Source organism: Mercurialis annua, linkage group LG2, assembly GCF_937616625.2.
Source record: "Mercurialis annua linkage group LG2, ddMerAnnu1.2, whole genome shotgun sequence".
NCBI classification, from domain to species: domain Eukaryota; kingdom Viridiplantae; phylum Streptophyta; class Magnoliopsida; order Malpighiales; family Euphorbiaceae; genus Mercurialis; species Mercurialis annua.
Window position 1 is genome coordinate 55,793,641 of NC_065571.1, and position 18,442 is coordinate 55,812,082.

At 34.3% G+C, this 18,442-nt stretch overlaps 3 protein-coding genes across 5 annotated transcripts; 1 reads left to right on the plus strand and 2 right to left on the minus strand.

Moving 5' to 3' along the window:
• Positions 1 to 1,553: 1,553 nt before the first annotated feature.
• Positions 1,554 to 5,858, plus strand: LOC126667744 (ARF guanine-nucleotide exchange factor GNL2). The gene has a single exon (XM_050360804.2). It carries the CDS (start codon positions 1,618 to 1,620, stop codon positions 5,752 to 5,754), a length of 4,137 nt encoding a protein of 1,378 aa, XP_050216761.1. The 5' UTR covers positions 1,554 to 1,617; the 3' UTR covers positions 5,755 to 5,858.
• Positions 5,859 to 5,945: 87 nt separating this feature from the next.
• Positions 5,946 to 7,809, minus strand: LOC126667745 (trihelix transcription factor ASIL2). Its single transcript, XM_050360805.1, has 2 exons — positions 6,732 to 7,809; positions 5,946 to 6,266 (listed from the first exon to the last, which is right to left on the minus strand). Exon 1 carries the CDS (start codon positions 7,807 to 7,809, stop codon positions 6,745 to 6,747), a length of 1,065 nt encoding a protein of 354 aa, XP_050216762.1. The 3' UTR covers positions 5,946 to 6,266; positions 6,732 to 6,744.
• Positions 7,810 to 9,795: 1,986 nt separating this feature from the next.
• On the minus strand, positions 9,796 to 10,963 carry LOC126667005 (protein CHLOROPLAST VESICULATION). Of its 3 annotated transcripts, none has more exons than XM_050359947.2 (3): positions 10,847 to 10,963; positions 10,453 to 10,762; positions 9,796 to 10,277 (listed from the first exon to the last, which is right to left on the minus strand). In XM_050359947.2, the coding sequence occupies exons 1-3, from the start codon at positions 10,936 to 10,938 to the stop codon at positions 10,209 to 10,211; spliced, it is 471 nt and encodes a 156-aa protein (XP_050215904.1). In that variant the 5' UTR covers positions 10,939 to 10,963; the 3' UTR covers positions 9,796 to 10,208. The 3 variants fall into 3 exon arrangements, with proteins under 3 accessions (XP_050215904.1, XP_050215905.1, XP_050215906.1); XM_050359948.2 differs by having other exon boundaries at positions 10,427 to 10,762; XM_050359949.2 differs by having other exon boundaries at positions 10,201 to 10,277; positions 10,408 to 10,762.
• Between the last annotated feature and the right edge of the window lie 7,479 nt (positions 10,964 to 18,442).

The following is an 18,442-nucleotide window of genomic DNA, read 5'->3' on the forward strand; positions in this document are numbered from 1 at the left end:
GTTCCCCATAGCCGTCTATGATTGGCCTTTGATAACATTATTCATTAGAAAAAGAAACTCTCAAAATCTGCCGGAACATTCTATGCTATATTTTGCGAGCTGTTATTGTATATTAAACTCTATAAATTTCATAATTTGAAATTTTATAGTAAAATTCGATAAGTTTAAACTTTAGCTAGTAATATTTAAAATTAATTTAATATGCCATATTTTATATACATTAATTGTAAAATAAAAATTTTCAAGTGACAACATATAAATATCAATAGAAACTTTTATAATACTGTTACAAAACTCTTCAAATTTAAGATAATTCACACTAATTGTTGAGCTATCATTTCTTTACCCAAACTGTTCTTTAACTTTTATCTGTATCGAAATTGTCTCCATTCTTTTGTGTTCAATTTTTTTTAAGTCGATTCATTTTTTAGGAAATTTTCTAGAATACCTTGTTTTAGAATTTATTTATTTCTCTATTCCGTTTTTTGACATGTTTTCAACTCATATCTTTTTTATTTACAAAAATACCTTTTTTAATTACAAAAATTACCTTTTGTTTACTTTCTACCTTTAATGTCTTTTTATCGTTTTTTTGTGTGTGTTTTATAGTGATTTTATGATGTATTCTTTTAGTGTTTTTATGGTGTTAATTCAAGTTTAAACTCCGCTTTTATTCTTTTAATTTTTTATCACTAAATAATATTCCCTGTAAAAGCAATTTTCTAATTTAATATATATACTTTTACTCTTAAACAATATTCTATATTGGAATTGTTTTACTAAATTTTTTTATGAACATATTAATTATAATTCTTATGTCATATAATTTTTTTTAATATACCTGAGAAAATAATATTCATTTAAAACTTATTTCTAAAAACATCTTCACATCTATAATTTTTACAATCAAAATCAAATTACAATTTAATTTTTCTTACTTGTCAACTTTAATTTTATTTAAATTAACAATATAATCAATTTACTATAATTCATCTCTACCAAATTTTGTACTTGAATTATTATAATGATTCTTAATCACTAAAACTAAATTCTTAATTTAAATATAATATCCTAATAATTTAATATTTATCTTTGTTTGTTATTTATTAAATAGGTGAATTTTTAGATCAACACATTTTCTTATATTTATATTCTAAAATGTATTAAGAAAATTAATCCATTCAATATAGAGTTTTATAGTATTTTCTTTAATTCAATATTTAAATAAATAAGATGTGTTTATGGCTATTGAGAGCCTAAAGTAGTAATTTGGAAAAATAACCCATGAGCTATAGCTCAAATGGTATAAGCGCTGAGCAGCAAACTGTTAGGTCGTGGGATCGATTCCTCCCACAAGCGCTCCCCCTCCCTCAATTATCAAAAAAAAAAAAGTAATTTGGAAAAATAACCTATTAACAGCAATGAGTTAAATAAGGAGACATATATGATAGAATTATTCAAATATTCATTTTTAACCGTACAATTAATTAAAAATAGATTAACCTCTTGTTTACCACTCAAAACGGACTCTTACTCTGAATATTACACTTTTTTTTTAATCTTACACATAATTTTTCATAGACCTCTGGTTAACTTAACGTCCATTGTTATCTGAAAATGGAGAGAATTGAAGAAGATGAAGAAAACAGTGCGTCCGAAGAGAGAAAAAGAAGAAAAGAAGTCAGCCTTTCATGCATGTTAAACACAGAACTCAGTGCAATTCTCGCCGTGATCCGCCGTCCCCATGATTCCACCTCTTTGCTTCAGCAAGAAGATCACTACGACACCGCCATTCTCAACTCTTTGAAATCTTTACGAGCTCTGATATTCAATCCTCAGCAAGAATGGCGGACCATAGACCCTTCTGTTTACATCTCCCCGTTTCTTGATGTTATTCAGAGCGATGATATTCCTGCCACTGCTACAAACGTTGCACTCTCTGCCATTTCCAAGGTTCTCAAACTTCAGTTCTTTGATGAGAAAACTCCCGGGGCTAAGGATGCTATTAACTCCATTGTCACCGGCATTACAAGCTGCCGGCTCGAACGTACCGATCCCATCACTGAAGATGCCGTCATGATGAGGATTCTGCAAGCTTTGACGTCCATCATTAAGCATCGGGCTTCGATCTTGCTCAGAGATTATGCTGTTTGTACAATTGTTAATACTTGTTTTCAAGTTGTTCAGCAATCTACTAACAGGGCGGATTTGCTTCAGCGGGGCGCGAAATATGCGATGAGGGAGATGATTGAGATTATTTTCGCCAGGTTACAGGATGTTGAGGTGAAATCTGAGGAGGATTCGGAATCTGATACGGAGGATATTGACATTGGTAGCGGTATGGACTCCGGATATGGAGTTCGTAGCGTTGTCGATATTTTTCATTTCTTGTGCTCTCTGCTTAATGTTGTTGAGATTGTGGAATCGGAAGGGGTTTCGTCTCATACTACTGATCAGAATGTTCAGATTTTCGGATTGATCTTGATAAATTCCGCGGTGGAGTTGAGCGGTGACGCAATTGGAAAGCACCCGAAACTTTTGAGAATGATCCAAGATGATCTGTTTCATCATTTGATTCATTATGGAATATCGTCCAGTCCTCTTGTGCTGTCCATGATCTGCAGTACTGTCTTGAATATCTATCATTCGCTTCGTAGATACATTCGTATTCAACTCGAGGCGTTTTTCGGGTTTGTGTTGTTGAGAGCTGCAGCTGCGGGGAGCCCAATTCAGCAGCAAGAAGTTGCACTTGAAGCAATTATAAATTTCTGCAGGCAACCGAGTTTCATAGTTGAAATGTATGTTAACTGTGACTGTGATCCAACCTGTCGAAATATATTCGAGGAAATCGGGAAGTTGCTCTGCAAGCTCTCATTTCCAGGGTCTAGTCCTTTGAACTGTGTGCAGATTCAGGCATTTGAAGGACTGCTCATCATAATTCACAACATTGCAGATAATATTGATAAAGAAGACGATTTGACTCCTTCTGGACCGTACCCTGTCGAAATTACAGAATACAGGCCGTTTTGGGAAGAACAGCCAAAGGAAGATTATGAAACTTGGGTGGAATATTTGAGACTCAGGAAAGCACAGAAAAAGAAAGTGTTGATTGCAGGTGACCATTTTAACAGAGATGAAAAGAAAGGTTTAGAGTATCTCAGGCTTTGTCAATTGGTTTCTGATCCACCAGATCCCAAATCCATAGCTATTTTCTTCCGATATACACCAGGGCTCGACAAACCCTTGATCGGGGATTATTTAGGCGATCCTGACGAGTTTCACATGCAGGTTCTTAAAGAATTCACAGAAACTTTCAAGTTTTCTGGTATGATTCTTGATACTGCTCTCCGTACTTATCTTGCAACCTTCAGATTGCCTGGTGAATCCCAAAAGATTCAGCGAATTCTCGAAGCATTCTCGGAGAGGTTTTATGATCAACAATCATCAGACATTTTCGCAAGCAAAGATGCAGTCTTTATCCTCTGCTATTCCCTTATTATGCTCAACACTGATCAACACAATCCCCAAGTCAAGAAAAAGATGACAGAGGAGGAGTTCATCAGGAATAATAGAGCAATTAATGGAGGCCAAGATCTTCCTCGCGATTATCTAACCGAGCTTTTCCAATCAATTGCGAATCACGCCATCACACTTTTCGGTCATTCTGGACCTGTGGAGTTGAACCCTGGCAGCTGGATTGAACTAATGAATAGATCCAAAGTTATGCAGCCGTACATCCTTGGTGATTATGATCGTCGGTTAGGGAGAGATATGTTTGCCTGCATCGCCGGTCCATCAGTTGCAGCCATTTCTTCATTCTTTGAACATGCCGAGGAAGACGAAATGCTGCACGAATGCATAGGTGGATTGATCTCAATTGCGAGGATAACTCAGTATCAACTCGAAGATATTCTCGACGAGCTTCTTGCTTCGTTCTCCAAGTTTACTACTTTGCTAAATCCTTATGCCTCTGCCGAAGAAACACTTTTTGCTTTCAGCAATGATTTGAAGCCAAGAATGGCTACTCTTGCAGTTTTCACCATTGCTAACAATTTCGGAGAATCGATTAGAGGAGGGTGGAGGAACATTGTAGACTGTTTGTTGAAACTCAAAAGGCTAAAGCTTCTTCCTCAGTCTGTTGTTGAATTTGATGAGACTGCTACATCAGGAGCAGCTGATGATCCTGCAGGACACAAGAGAAATGAATCAAGCATATCACACTCGAATGATCCGAAATTTGGGAATCGCCGGAGTGCTGGCATGATTAGTCGGTTCTCGCATTTTCTGACATTGGAGAGCATGGAAGATTCAATATCTCTCGGGATGAGTGAATTCGAGCAGAATCTCAAAGTCATTAAACAATGCCGAATCGGCAGCATCTTCAACAACAGTGCTAACTTACCTGATGAAGCCTTACTGAACCTCGGGCGTTCCCTGATATTCGCAGCCGGCGGAAAAGGCCAAAAATTCAGCACTCCAATAGAAGAGGAAGAAACTGTTGGGTTTGCTTGGGATCTAATTGTTGCCATTGCTATGGTTAACATGCATAGATTCCAGAACTATTGGCCTTTATTCAATGATTACTTTCTTGGAGTTGCTCAGTTTCCTCTATTTTCCCCAGTCCCATTTGCTGAAAAAGCCATTCTTGGCCTTTTCAAGATCTGCATAAAGCTGCTTTCTTCACCCAGAGCTGAAAGACTCCCAGAAGAGCTTATCTTCAAATCTATAAACTTTATGTGGAAGCTCGATAAAGAAATTCTCGACACATGTTGCGAGTCGATAGCAAAGTCATTGGCAAAGATTCTCACTGATTATCCAGCAAATTTGCAGACATCTTTGGGATGGAAAACATGCCTTCACTTGTTGTCCGTCACCGGGCGACACCCGGAAACATACGAACAGAGCGTTGATACTTTGATCAAAATGTTGTCGGAAGGAACCCATGTGTCACGAATAAACTACGCCTATTGTGTTGACTGTGCTTTCGGTTTTGTTGCACTAAAAAATAGTCCAATGGAGAAGAACATGAAGATGCTAGACCTTCTAGCAGAATCAGTAAATTTACTGATACAATGGTATAAGGACTACATAGATTCAGGCATCAATTTCAGCGTTGCGAGCAGTACGAGTAATTCCTCATTGGAAGACAGCAAAGGTTTAGGTTCTCCAAATTTTGCTATTACTTTATTTGTGAAATTAGGTGAAGCATTTCGAAAAACCAGTTTAGCACGACGAGAGGAGATAAGAAACCAGGCAATCTTATCGCTTCATAAAAGTTTTGCATTGTCAGAAGAACTTGATTTCTCACCACTCAACTGCATTAGTTGTTTCAATTTGGTAATATTCGCAATGGTGGACGATTTGCATGAAAAGATGGTCGAATATTCGAGACGGGAGAATGCAGAACGAGAGATGCGGGGTATGGAAGGGACGCTAAAGCTTGCGATGGAGCTGTTGACAGAAGTGTATTTGAGGTTCCTAAAGCCAATATCAATGAGTCCAGGGTTTAGGACATTTTGGCTTGGAGTATTGAGAAGAATGGATACATGTATGAAGGCTGATTTGGGTGAGTATGGGGAGACAAGATTGCAAGGAATAATACCTCATCTCTTGACACAAATTATTACAAAAATGAAGGAAGAAGAAATTTTAGTACCAAAAGAAGATGATGACTTGTGGGATATCACCTACATTCAAATTCAATGGATAGCTCCTTTTCTCAAAGAAGAATTGTTTCCTGAAGCAGAAATGTAGAATCAATAGTTATATCCTGTAATTAATGATAGCATAAATTAAATTTATGTATTTTTGGCTTAGACTTTGAGTATGCAAAGATTCTACGAACTTTTCGAGTTTTAGATCAAGGCTATTAGTCCGAGTTTGGATTTTGAACGTAGTAGAGCTGTTAATTCAAATGCATTAATGAGAAAAAGAAAAAGGGGAAATGTTGAATTATGAGAAATTAAATTATCATGCTGGAGGTTCTATACATATTAATCAGTCATGAAGAGCAAAAGCGAAAAACTTTTGTCAATCAGTAATTGATTGTTGATAAGGAGAAAATTACATAATTGGAAAATTCAAACATGAAAGTAACAGATAAAAGAAAGGGCTAAAACTCGGAAAATCGGGTGTTGGAAATCAGTTCGAGCCTTCGTGCTCGTGTCAAATTAGTACCGGTCAGATATGCAGCTTTGGTAGTAGAGGTTGGGGATGCCCATTTTACAGGATACTTGCATGAGATCCCACAATCGGTTATCATGATTCTACAAGTTCAAAAGCAATCAACCTTTAATGAGTTTACGACAATTTCACTAGACTTGCAATAAAGGATGAGTAATGGCTAGTACTACTACAGATACATCGACAAACCAAAACATAGCATTACTGATTGATGAATCCAAAACATTATGGTAAAATACATTTTGCATATCTGGTGCATGTGCACGTAATCAAGAAATCCAGTGATACAAGCATAATGAAATGCGAATTATATATCATGAATCTACAAGTTCAAACAGTGAACTTTAAATAAATTTGTTCCAGGAATGAGAACTGATGAATAATACTAATGACAAACACATCAACCAAATAAAAAACCAAGTAATTAAGCCTTCCATCAATACAAACATAACAAATCATGCATAAATAACAGGCAAGCCCTCAGTGAAAACTGATACTGATACAATCGACATAATCATCTCCAAAATCATGGGGAAGAATGTAATTACCTGTCTATCTTTGTTATTCGCTGGCATCCTCAGCTAAATCATCATCTTCATCTGAATCATCATCGTCGTCGTCTTCACCTTCCCTGATTTTTACAATCTCAGCATGTGCTCTCTCTAAAATTTGCTTTTTCTGCAAGTCCAACTCTTTCTCAAACTCCACCCTCATCCTCTCCAATTCTAACATCTGCTCTCTCTTAGTACTCTCTATCTTTTCATAAATCTCTCCAAACTTATGCACCGAATCCGCCAACACTCGCAATCCTTTCATCCCTTCATTTCTCCCAGCTCCTTCCCCTTCCTCTTCCTCCGACTCACACGGACTATCCCTCATCTCGTCATTCCCATTCGCACGCTCCAAATACACATTCGTATCCATAAAAACAAACTCACCCGAATCAACACCACAAGCTAAACCAAACCCATTACCACCACTGCCTCCACTACCACTACCGCTACCTCCGAATTCCCGATTCATCAACGCTTCAATTTTTCTAAAATACGGCCATTTACTACTGCTGCCACCGCATTTCGCCTTCTCTTTTTTATATTTCCTCTTCAAACTATCCAAAAGCAGTTTACACTGAGCTTCATTTCGATTAATTTTGGACAACTCCGAAACTTTCTCAGCAACCTCAACCCAATCCTCTGATCTCAAGCTATTCCTACCCAATTGCAAAAACCTATCCCCCCAAATCTCTAAAAGCATAAATTTCTCATGATCACTCCAATCATTAGACGAAAAATTCACATTATTCTCATACAACCTTCTCGGAACCAATTCATAATCAGAAGCTAGGGTTTTGACCCGTTTTTGCCTCTTAGGGTACCGATTAAAATCATCCTCAATTGATTGATTAGTAAAATTAGCGGGAGCATTAGCGTACCTTACAGATGTATTATAGTCTTCTTCTTCGTCGAATTCATCGTCGTCGTCTTCATTTTCTTCTACGGCGTCGTTTAAGACGTAATCGTAATTGTATTGCGGGTGAACTGGGTGAGCGTATACCGGGGCTTTTCTTGACCGATTTGAAGAATTGGGGTTTGATGTGAATCTCGCTTCATCTTCAAGATTGTCCATTTTGTGAAACCCTAAATTCTAGGGTTTTGAAGGGAATTTTAAGTTTGAGGATAGAGAAAGTTAAATTAAAAAACTTGGGGATGAGGAAAAACATATAAAATTATAAATACACTTTTTATGAGGGTCATGATTGAAAATTGTTAAAATCACGTAAATTTGTAAGTTATAGCGCTAGGCAACTGTCTCAACTGCCAACCGTTTAATTTGAATATGGCTGTGGATTAGTTATGAAATGGTAATTTTAAGATTATTTATGTGTATATATATGAGAGATTCGTATGGAAGAGTGTTCAAGTGAATGTGAGGATGGGGTCTGTTGGATTATTTTGTTCAGTAGTTTTGTTGGTTGTTTTGGTGCTGTATTGCGACTCTGTAGAGAGCAGGGGGCTTGAAGAGAAGAAAGGTGGTGGTGTTAGGAAGCCTGATTGTATTGGGAAAGGCGGCGGTGGCGGCGGCGGTGCAGGTGGTGGGGGTGGTGGTGTTGGAGGTGGGACTGGTGAAGGAGGAGGTGGTAAGCATTATAAGAAAAGGGAGAAAAAACATCATCATGGAGGTGGTGGAGTTGGGGGAGGTGGCGGTATTGGTAGTGGAGGTGGCGTTGGAGGAGGCATTGGGAGTGGAGGTGGAGGGATTGGAAAAGGAGTAGGCGGTGGAATTGTTGGTGGTTCTGGTGGAGGAGGAGGCGCAGGTGGTGGGGGTGGTTTCGGGGGAGGTGCTGGTGGTGGATTTGGTGGAGGAGTTGGAGGTGGAGTAGGCGGAGGATTTGGAGGTGGAGTTGGCAAGGGAGGTGGGGGTGGTTTTGGTGGGGGAGGTGGTGGCGGTTTTGGAGGAGGTGGTGGCGCTGGTGGAGGAGTTGGAGGAGGTGGTGGCGCAGGTGGAGGAGTTGGAGGAGGTGGTGGTGCAGGTGGAGGAATTGGTGGAGGTGAAGGTGGTGGTGCAGGCGGTGGACTACCCTAAGTGAATCAGTGAAACAAGCATAAGAAGAAGAAATTATGAGTGCTTGCTGCTTGCTGATGTCTGTTTGTTGGTTAATAATTACTACTAATTTCTTTAATTGTTGGTTAATAATTACTACTAATTTCTTTAATTGTTGGTTAATAATTACTAATTTCTTTAATTCTATCGATTTCTCAGTGTTGCTCTATTCAAGTTGAATAAAATGATATGGTAAAAGTAATTACTGCTGCAAATTTGAGTCTCAAATCTTCATGTTGTGTTTGGCCATGTAACATGCATACTGAAATGCAAAACAAAGCAAGCCAAATCTATACTAATGTTAAACAATGGATCGAAGTTTTAAAATTCTAATGAATTGAGACCACAATTCAAGATCACAGCTAAGTTTTAAACTTGCTCATAGTAATGTAGGTTATACTAATCTACACTAACTAATATTGGCTTCAAACTTCATTTACCATTAACTTTTAGCGAGTTAGATCTTAAATAAATTTTAATTCAGACGAACCAACAGGATGTGAAAGTCGATGTGAAAGTCCCGATCTCTGATCTCCAAATATGTAGTGGTTAGAGCCTAACCATCCAAATTAGATCTCGTTTGCCTTTTACCATGAATCTATATTGGCTGTTTAAAAAGCAAATTGACTCATCTCCATTTCTCCCACAAATAAGAGTAGCACCTAATTCGAATGGTATGACATGTCGGTAGGAATGTGAATGGACCGAACCAACTCGAGTTTTGAGGTATTCATGCTCGGCTCGTTACATAAACCAAGTGTTCATGTTCGGTTCGAATTTTAAATAAGGTCTTTTAAAATCTATAGTGTTCGTGTTTTGGTTCGTGTTTAACTCGTATTCATTCGTTTAGCCGCTAAATAAACAAATTCGCGGACAAGATTGTGAGGGTACCAAATGAGCTCGTTCAATAAACGAACGAATATTAACACGAACATTAATCACAACTATGTAATTTTGCTGTTTCTTTTTATCAAATTACGCATTTAATACAATTTTAATACATTAACAATAGAAAAATAAAGTATATCTAATTTAAATACAACTAGCTAGTTCATGAGCGTTTTATCGAATTTTTATACAAACCAGTTCGTGAACTTTTTATCGAGATCCTATATGAGCTTGTTGAATTCGTTCATGAACAATTAACCGAGTTGTTCGTGAACGTAAACGAGCGGAACACTATTATGCTCATATAAGCTAGTTTATATAAATAAACATAAAATCAAAATCAAGTTTGGTTCGTTATGATACGAACGAACACGAACCGAACTCTTACTGAAGAGCAGCTCAGTTTGTTTACAGTCCCGGTTATTAGTCATGGGCTTTAAAATTCAAAGATGAGTAGTTCGGTTCGTTTACATTGTGGGTCATCGTGGGCTTTGAACCAAAGGCCAGTTGTACTAACTTCGCCAAATCGTACTACTCTATGGGCTTTTCGAACCCATTGTGTACTTCAACAATCTACGTCTTGTACTGCTACAATCATCTCTGTTCTGAAAAAGAAATCCAAGAACAAATCCAAGAAAAAAAGTTAATCGTCCATCATTCTTTAATTTCTATTCAAAATTACATGATCTAATGAGTAATTGTATTTATGTAAGATTATATCAGCTAAACATTTACTTATAGACTAATTAATTACAACGTAAAGCAACCGTCGACGATCACAATTCGTTTAACCGCATCTTCAACGTCCGGCGATAGATCATTCATCTTAGAATAGCCAGTAGCCTCCCATCGCCGTCGAGCGGACGGCCGTGGAAGATTCTCCGGCACAATAGTCTCGAGCGAATTCAGCCGCCACGGCGGACACGTTCTTCTGTCGCTCCATCTCCGAGTCTTCGGCGGCGCCTTCATTTCTAAAGTCGACAAACTCTGTACGGCCGGAGCAAGATTTGGCTCGTTGATTTCAAGTCCGATGATCATACAGGCCATGCCTAATACACATTGATTTCTCCATTTCTGATCATTCTTCAACCTATTTAATTATGAATTAATCGTGAGTTTTAGCAGAGTAATTTATGGATTAATTAATTAGATTACGAAATTAATTAAGACTTACGAAGCAAGTTGTTGAGTAGTGTTCTTAGTGGCGGAGGAAGGGAAGCCTGGAGGAGGAGGATTGTTGAGGCAGCAACTAATTGTAATGGCCATTTAGTGCCTCTGTTTTTAAGTAAAAGTTTATGTATTCTATATTTATTTATAGAGAAAAACAAATATTAAAATTTTAGTCATATTAAAATATATTTTAAAAGAATTTTATTTTCTTATAAAATGTATTAATTGTGTGTTATTAATAGATATTGATAATGTAGTAGTATAATTAGTAGGGGCGAAACAACCTCGCCAAAAACAGATGTCGCTAAGTCAAGCATTTTTACCGACGCCGAGCTGTGACGAACAAAGAGCGCTTTACTTAACATTGGAATCTGAAAATGCATATACGAACGACCTTAACCTGTATTGGTCGGTTTCATAAGTCGGACCCAATTCCTCTAGATTCATAGACCTCGTGACCTGGGGGAGTCACCGGACCGAAGTTGTCAAAGTACCATCTCGGATGTATGTTCAGACGACGTCAGATTCAAAGCACTACCTGAACTTTGGAAATGGAAACACAGAAGCTCGGTCTAGCGAGATTGGAAAAACGAGCTTCGAGATCTCGCAACGATCCACACTCACGTGCAACTGATCTTGGGACCACAAAAGATCCTCTGACAGGTGCGTGGGGAATGTTCCCTACACCTGACACACCTAACAAACTGCGCCCAATACGGGAAATTTCGCCACGTAGGCATAATAAAATTTAGGGACCACTAAAAGGAGAGCCTGCCAGCAAGGCAAGGTATGCACCAAAACCCCAACTATAAAAAAGGTTTAAGGTGAAAACCCTAGATAATTTCTTTTTCTCTCACTGATTTATCTTCTTTTTCTCTCTTCTTCTTCTTCTTTATCCTACTGAAACTTACTAGAGCGTCGGAGCAAACGTCCGGTGACTCCCACCGGAAGTTCCATCTGACCTCTGTTTTTTATATGTGCAGGTTTAGCAGATCGAATTCTCTTTTGGTGATTTATCACTTAGCGACATATGTTTTTGGCGAGGTTGCTTCGCCCCTATTAATTACACTACTACCTTATCAGATATATTACAGAGTAATTTAAAATTCTTAATGTGAGATTTTGAATTAAAATTGTATTTGTATGTTTCAAATTTTTAATTAATTAAAATATAAAATTTGTTAAAATATACACCAACCAATAGATCTAGTTTAAAATATAATCCAATCGATATAATCATCGATCTAGATTCAATTGGTTTGATCATTTTAATTATCAATTAAGTCGTTTAAATAAAATAAGGATTAATATCTAAATTATAATAATATAAAAGTAATTTAATTTTATCAGTAAAAAGTTATAATCAAATTTATAATAATTATTTAATTTTAATGCTTCAATCGGTTTTAATAGTTTATCGATTCATATATTTTTTTCAAATTGATTGAACCGTGTTTTTTTAGTCTTAAAAAGAATTTAACCGGATCAGCTTTTAATTCACAGTTGAATCGGAGCCGACTTATCCGGTCCGGTCCTTAAAACACCGGAGATAAAAGGGTAAATATGTATTAACACGTAATTTGGAGGGTTGTTTTTTGAAAGAAGCCACCTATGTTGGTTGATTGCTTGCCGTCTTCCACCACTTGTTCGGAAGCGTGTTGGAAATAGCTTTTCTTCAAGTCGCCACCATAGTATGAGACAAATTCAATCGCCCTCGCTTCAAACTTGCTTCATCTTCTTACTTACTAAAGTGCTTATTTTTATTTTGTTACTTATTAAATTACATACTATTATTGTGCAATCGATGTGTAGTTTTTTTTTTATCAATGGTATAATACAACCATTACATCATATGTCATTTTTACAATATTTCAATGAGCATTTGCGATATAAATTTTTTTGATTTTTCTTTTATGAATAAATACTTTTTTAATTATTATTTACTTTTTTTATTATCAAACTTTTCATATGGCAAACGCATTATAGGTTTGTTACATGAATAATATGACACAATAATTGTATTGTATAATTTTCCATGTTAAATACATCTTGCTTGATTTGAAGTCTCGCTTTTTTAGCATTTTCCTTTGTATTTAATTATAAATTAGAAAAAATTATATATAGTTGGCAATGGTAAATTATTGCATTGGATTATGAAAATATTAAACCAAGTCTGTACAACATATTAAATCGTTCTAACTCATCTAATTCTATGTAAGTTACAAATATTTAATTTATCGGCATATGTTATTTCATATTATTAAGTACTATGACTAGTTCACTTAATTAAAACAATGGTAATAAATAATGGACTTTAAATAAGGATAATATTAGAAAATTAACTTTAATAAATTACGAGTTACTAGAAATGTACAAGTATTTAGTTCAAAAAAATGAAAAAAATGGACAATTCCATTGGGACAAAAAAATATTTATTATTTTACTTTACAATGTTAAATAAACTCACAAATTAATGAATAAAAAAATAATAATGCATACGTATGATTATTGAAATTTTATTTTTTTAACATATAATAGATATTATATCTGTTTTACAAGTATACATGAATTTGATCATATGTACTTATTCCTTTCGAATGCTAAAAAATGATCAACACAACACCTAACAACTAGCTTATTCAAATTTTATCTATGTAAACAAAGGAATTACTGCTGCAAATTTCATTCTTAATGCTGTAATTCTACACTGAAATGCAAAACAAAGCAAGGCAAATCTACACTAGTGCTAAAGAATGGATCTCCATTTTTTCTCCCACAAATCAACAGCCTGAATTCGGATGGCCTGGCTTATTGATCATGATGGGCTTTGGAACCCAAAGCAACACAAGCTGTACTAAGGCCCAAACTGTACCAACTTCGCCCAAATTGTACTAAGTTGTTAACTTCTACTTATATAAAGCCAATTGTGTACAGAAACAGTCTAGGGAAAATTACAAAAAAAATCCAAAAAAGAAACAGAAAAAATTATAAAATACAGACTTTTTAAAAAGTTTACATTTAATATCTTTTTTATTTTATAAAGATACGAAATAGATTTTTGTTTTCTTACGTATTGTATCAAAGATGTATTGATAATATATCAAATATGTATCAAACATGTGTTAAGAATGTATTTATTTATAGTAAAAAAAGTACATAAATTATGTAATTTTTTCGGTAAAATTAATTTTTTTACTAAGTACATATTTTATAATTAAGTAATTTTTTAGAGTAGTTTTATGGTTATCCCAACAATCTATTTGAATGAATCCAAGATATTTGTACCAAAGATTGTCTACTTTTGTTATCTTTCAATTACATGATCTACGAATCAAGTAGCGGATTAATAGATCCATTTTATTCATAATAAACATTGTGTTTGGAGAATTGCATTGTATTATCGAAACAACTTATCAATTTGGTTTTTATCTTTATAAGGCGTGAATCAAACAGGTTATCAGGATTGGTTTTCGGTCTATCTTCAATATCTTACTACTATAACTGTTTTGAATCATTCTTACTGAGAACAAAACCTTACTAATATAACATTCTTGATCTATTCACTGAGAACAGACCCGCGCGGACGGGTGGTTTCCGAAAAAGGCTGCCGGTTTTCGCAATAGGTTCCAATTAAATTAAATTTGGTTTGATTATTTTTATTTAATTTAATTAGTTCTTTATTAATATAATTAATTGGATTTGATTAGTTTAATTATATTTTGATTAGTTTAATTGTGTTTTATTAATTGGATTTTGTTTGATTTAATTAGATTTGATTGTATTTTGTTTGGTTTAATTGGGTTTAGATTGATTTAATTATGTTTGATTAGGTTTTAATTGATATTAATTAGAATTTTAATTAATTAAAGCTAATTCGAAAAAGGGGGTGAAAATATATTAATTATTTTTATAAATTTAAAATTGATAAATTTTTTAAATATCAAGGTTATTTTTGAATTTTTTTTCCTAATGCCACGTCAACAAGTTAACGTCAGTTTGTCAAAATATGGACGGGAAGATTTTTTTGTTCGATAAAAAAACCACAAGGGTTTAATTGTGTCTGAAAAATAAAAAAAATGATTGATCTGTATTTTTAGAAAAACTTTGAAAGTTTTTTTTATCTATCTTTTGCCTAATTTTTTTAATCCAAAAATTACCTTCCGACTTCGCATTCTTAATTTCGCATCATTTAAACGGTTATGACCACATATTATTATTTAGTTGTATTGCTTTTCTTAAAAAAAATTGACTTCTCTTTATGGATTTATTTTTTTCTCAAATATTGAAACTTCTGAAATATCTTTTCCTTAACTTTTATATGTAATTTTTAATTTATAATGTGATGTCGTATTAATTGATGGTACTTCACTAAAAATCATCTACAAAATATATATCGTAGAATCTTATTTTTGTTTCATTTTTTCATTTTTAGTAAAATGTTGGCAATTATAAATCAGGAAACGCACCAGAACATCTCAATTAGGTTGACACCCTTTTAGCGTGTGCATCACGCTTCCAATGTCCCAAAAATAATATAAATGAAAAATAAAATATTCATACAAAGAACTAATGAATACATCCCAAAACTCAAAACTATCAGAATCTATTAGATAACTGCTTGCTGAAATCATGAAAAATAATGGGATTACAAAAAGAAGGCGCTGAATCCCACCAAATGAAAGAGCTCGCAGAAACTCCGTGTTTAGCCATTTTTTCCGCCACTTGATTATCTTCCCTATATATATGAGAAACCCCAAATACCATTTTCGAAACATGATGAAGGCAAGCAATCCACCTCTGTAAAAAATTTAATGGAACCTGTTTTGAAGTAAAAAAATTTACTACATACATAGAATCACTCTCAAGGCAAAGGGAATGTCATCCTTTTTCCCAAGCAATATTCACTGCATAGATAGCAGCAGCAAGCTCCGCAATAAAAGAAAAATTATTACCCATCGAAAAAGCGAATGCACCTCTTGCATAACCGGCTGCCGTCCTGAAAATTCCTCTGCCACCTGCAGCTCCCGGAGCCCATAGCAGCCCCGTCAGTGTTCATTTTTATATAGCCAGAGATAGGAGGATGCCACTGGACCAGGATGATTTTTGGAGCTGATCTAACAATGCCTTGAATACTGAACAGTTGTAAAATTTTAAAATCATCAATGTTGTTGGACATATATCCCATTTTAAAGAAATAAGCTTCTTCTATGGATTTCAAAAACATTTTTAAAGCAATATGAATGTTTGGAGCGTAATCAAAAAAGATAGAGGTGTTCCTTATTTTCCAAATGACCCCACACTGCGTTAACAATATCTGAACACCAAGGAATTTGAATTTGAGGGCTGAATTTACAAGTTAAAGCCTGAGTTATAAGATCCAAAAGTGACACAGAATTCAAAATTTGTCTACCGAAGAGCTGGGTATTGCTTTCCAAATAGAAGTAGCAAACTTACAGTTAATGAACAAATGATCATGAGTGTTACTATATTCAACACATATAGAGCAGCGAGAAGCAATTTGAACACCTTTAAACTTGAGTTTATTCTCAGTAGGCATGTAATTCAGAATAGCTCTTCAACAAATGAAAGAACGTGATGGTGGTAGGAATTCTTTCAATTTAAAAAAAGAGTTAATTACTACAATCCTCGTAAGGTTTTGTCCGGAATACCCCCACATGAATTTGAAAAATCTCTCACATTTGAGTTCTTTTTTTAACTGAAATCCCTTTATAGCTAAAACAAAAAAGTGAAGGAAAAAATAGTGCTTTTTTAAAACCGAAGGAAAAACAATTTTCATATATAATTTATACGGATAATAGTAATTAACTCTTTAAAGAATTAATTTATAAATTTTAATTTTTTCACAACTTGATTTTTGTTCCTTTTGTTTTTCAAAGGGTAAAACTTCCATTAATAATAATGAAAATTATAAAGATAAACGATTCCTCCACATATTGAGTGAATTATTCTAAAAGATATATTGAGAGCTGTAAATATACAGTTATCGACTAGGGTTTTACTAACCACCAAACGAGTCTCCCAAACAAGAATAGGCTTGATTTTATTAACATGCCCGCACAGCTTCCAAAACGTTCTAGTAGAGCCTAATTCGTGAACGTTCCTTGCTAAGTGATCATTGAACCCGGTGGTCCTGCATCGCAGTAACCACCGTTAAAGCAACATCCACAAAAACACCTTCCTCATTAGTCCACTCTAAAGCTCGAACAGCAGAAGAAATTTTAGTATTATCATTCCTTTCATTTCCTCTTCGATTTTTCCCCAAAATTTCCACACTACTACGATTAGCGTCCACATAACACATCGTTTTGATACTTGATTTTTGTTCCTTAAATATATTATAGATCTATAATTTTGTTATTATGCATATTAGGATCTGAATTTTTTTTGTGTCTGTGTTTGGTTAGATCTATTTTTTTGTTTTTATATAATATATAATATTATTTTTTAGATGGCATATTAGGTAGCTAAAATACACTATTTTATTGTGATTTTTTTAGTTCGGATGCAGTCGTTAGGTTTGAGATTCTTGTATCAATTTTGTCACCAATGAAATTTTATTTTTGTTTATTAAAATTTAAAATTAGATCTGCAGCTGTACGCACCTCTAAGGAAAAAAAATAGATTTAATAATTGAAATGGACCACAGAATAGTGATGAATCAGTAAATACGACACTGCTACAAACTTTAATAAAAATGTCGTTTAGTGTGACATGAACAAAATAATTGAACAACAAATCAAGAGATTCCATTTTCAGAAAAAAAAAATCAGAGGTTCATATAAAAGTAGATCAATTGGGGCAAATAATTGATGGTTTATCAATTTAAAATCCCCAATCAATTTAAAATATCAGATTGCACGTGGTGGTAGGTCACCTTTGCATCACGTGATACTTTTCTAACACCGGCCCTCTCTGATGGTGGTTAGTATTTTTTTTCATTTTTATGCAGTTTATCTAATTTAAAATGGTCTTAATTTCTAGTCCACATCTTTAATTTTTTTTTCATTCATGATTCAAATTTTTAATTGTCAATTTTAATTATAGTATTTATTTATATTAGACTGGAACAAATTAAAATTTATTTTTTTTATATAAAAAAATTTAAACATTAAGATCACATTTAATTTTTTTTTTCAGTTTAAACCAATAGTTATAATTGAAATTAAAAAAATTGATTAAAAATGATAATTTTAAAAATTTGCACCATATATTAAAAATGATATAAGAAGATGTATTTTTTTGAATAATTAAGCCTTTAAAATATTTTTGTTGTCATATTAAATAGTTATTTTAAAAAATAAAAGTTGATTACAAGATCTAATTTGCTAACACCAAATTGCATTAAAATAATACTATAATTTATCATTTCTATTTCTAACCAGTCTCTATATATTTTGTGAATTTTTAATTCATTTTGAAATAATCGTTTTTCTTTCTAATACATTCAAGTTTGCAGCTCAAACATTTAACGCTTTTCTGGGTGTTCTTATAGGGCAATCATATTGGTCTTGTTTTGCATGATCCTAACTTTAAATAGAATAACTATACAACACGACACGACATATCATTCGTGCAAAAA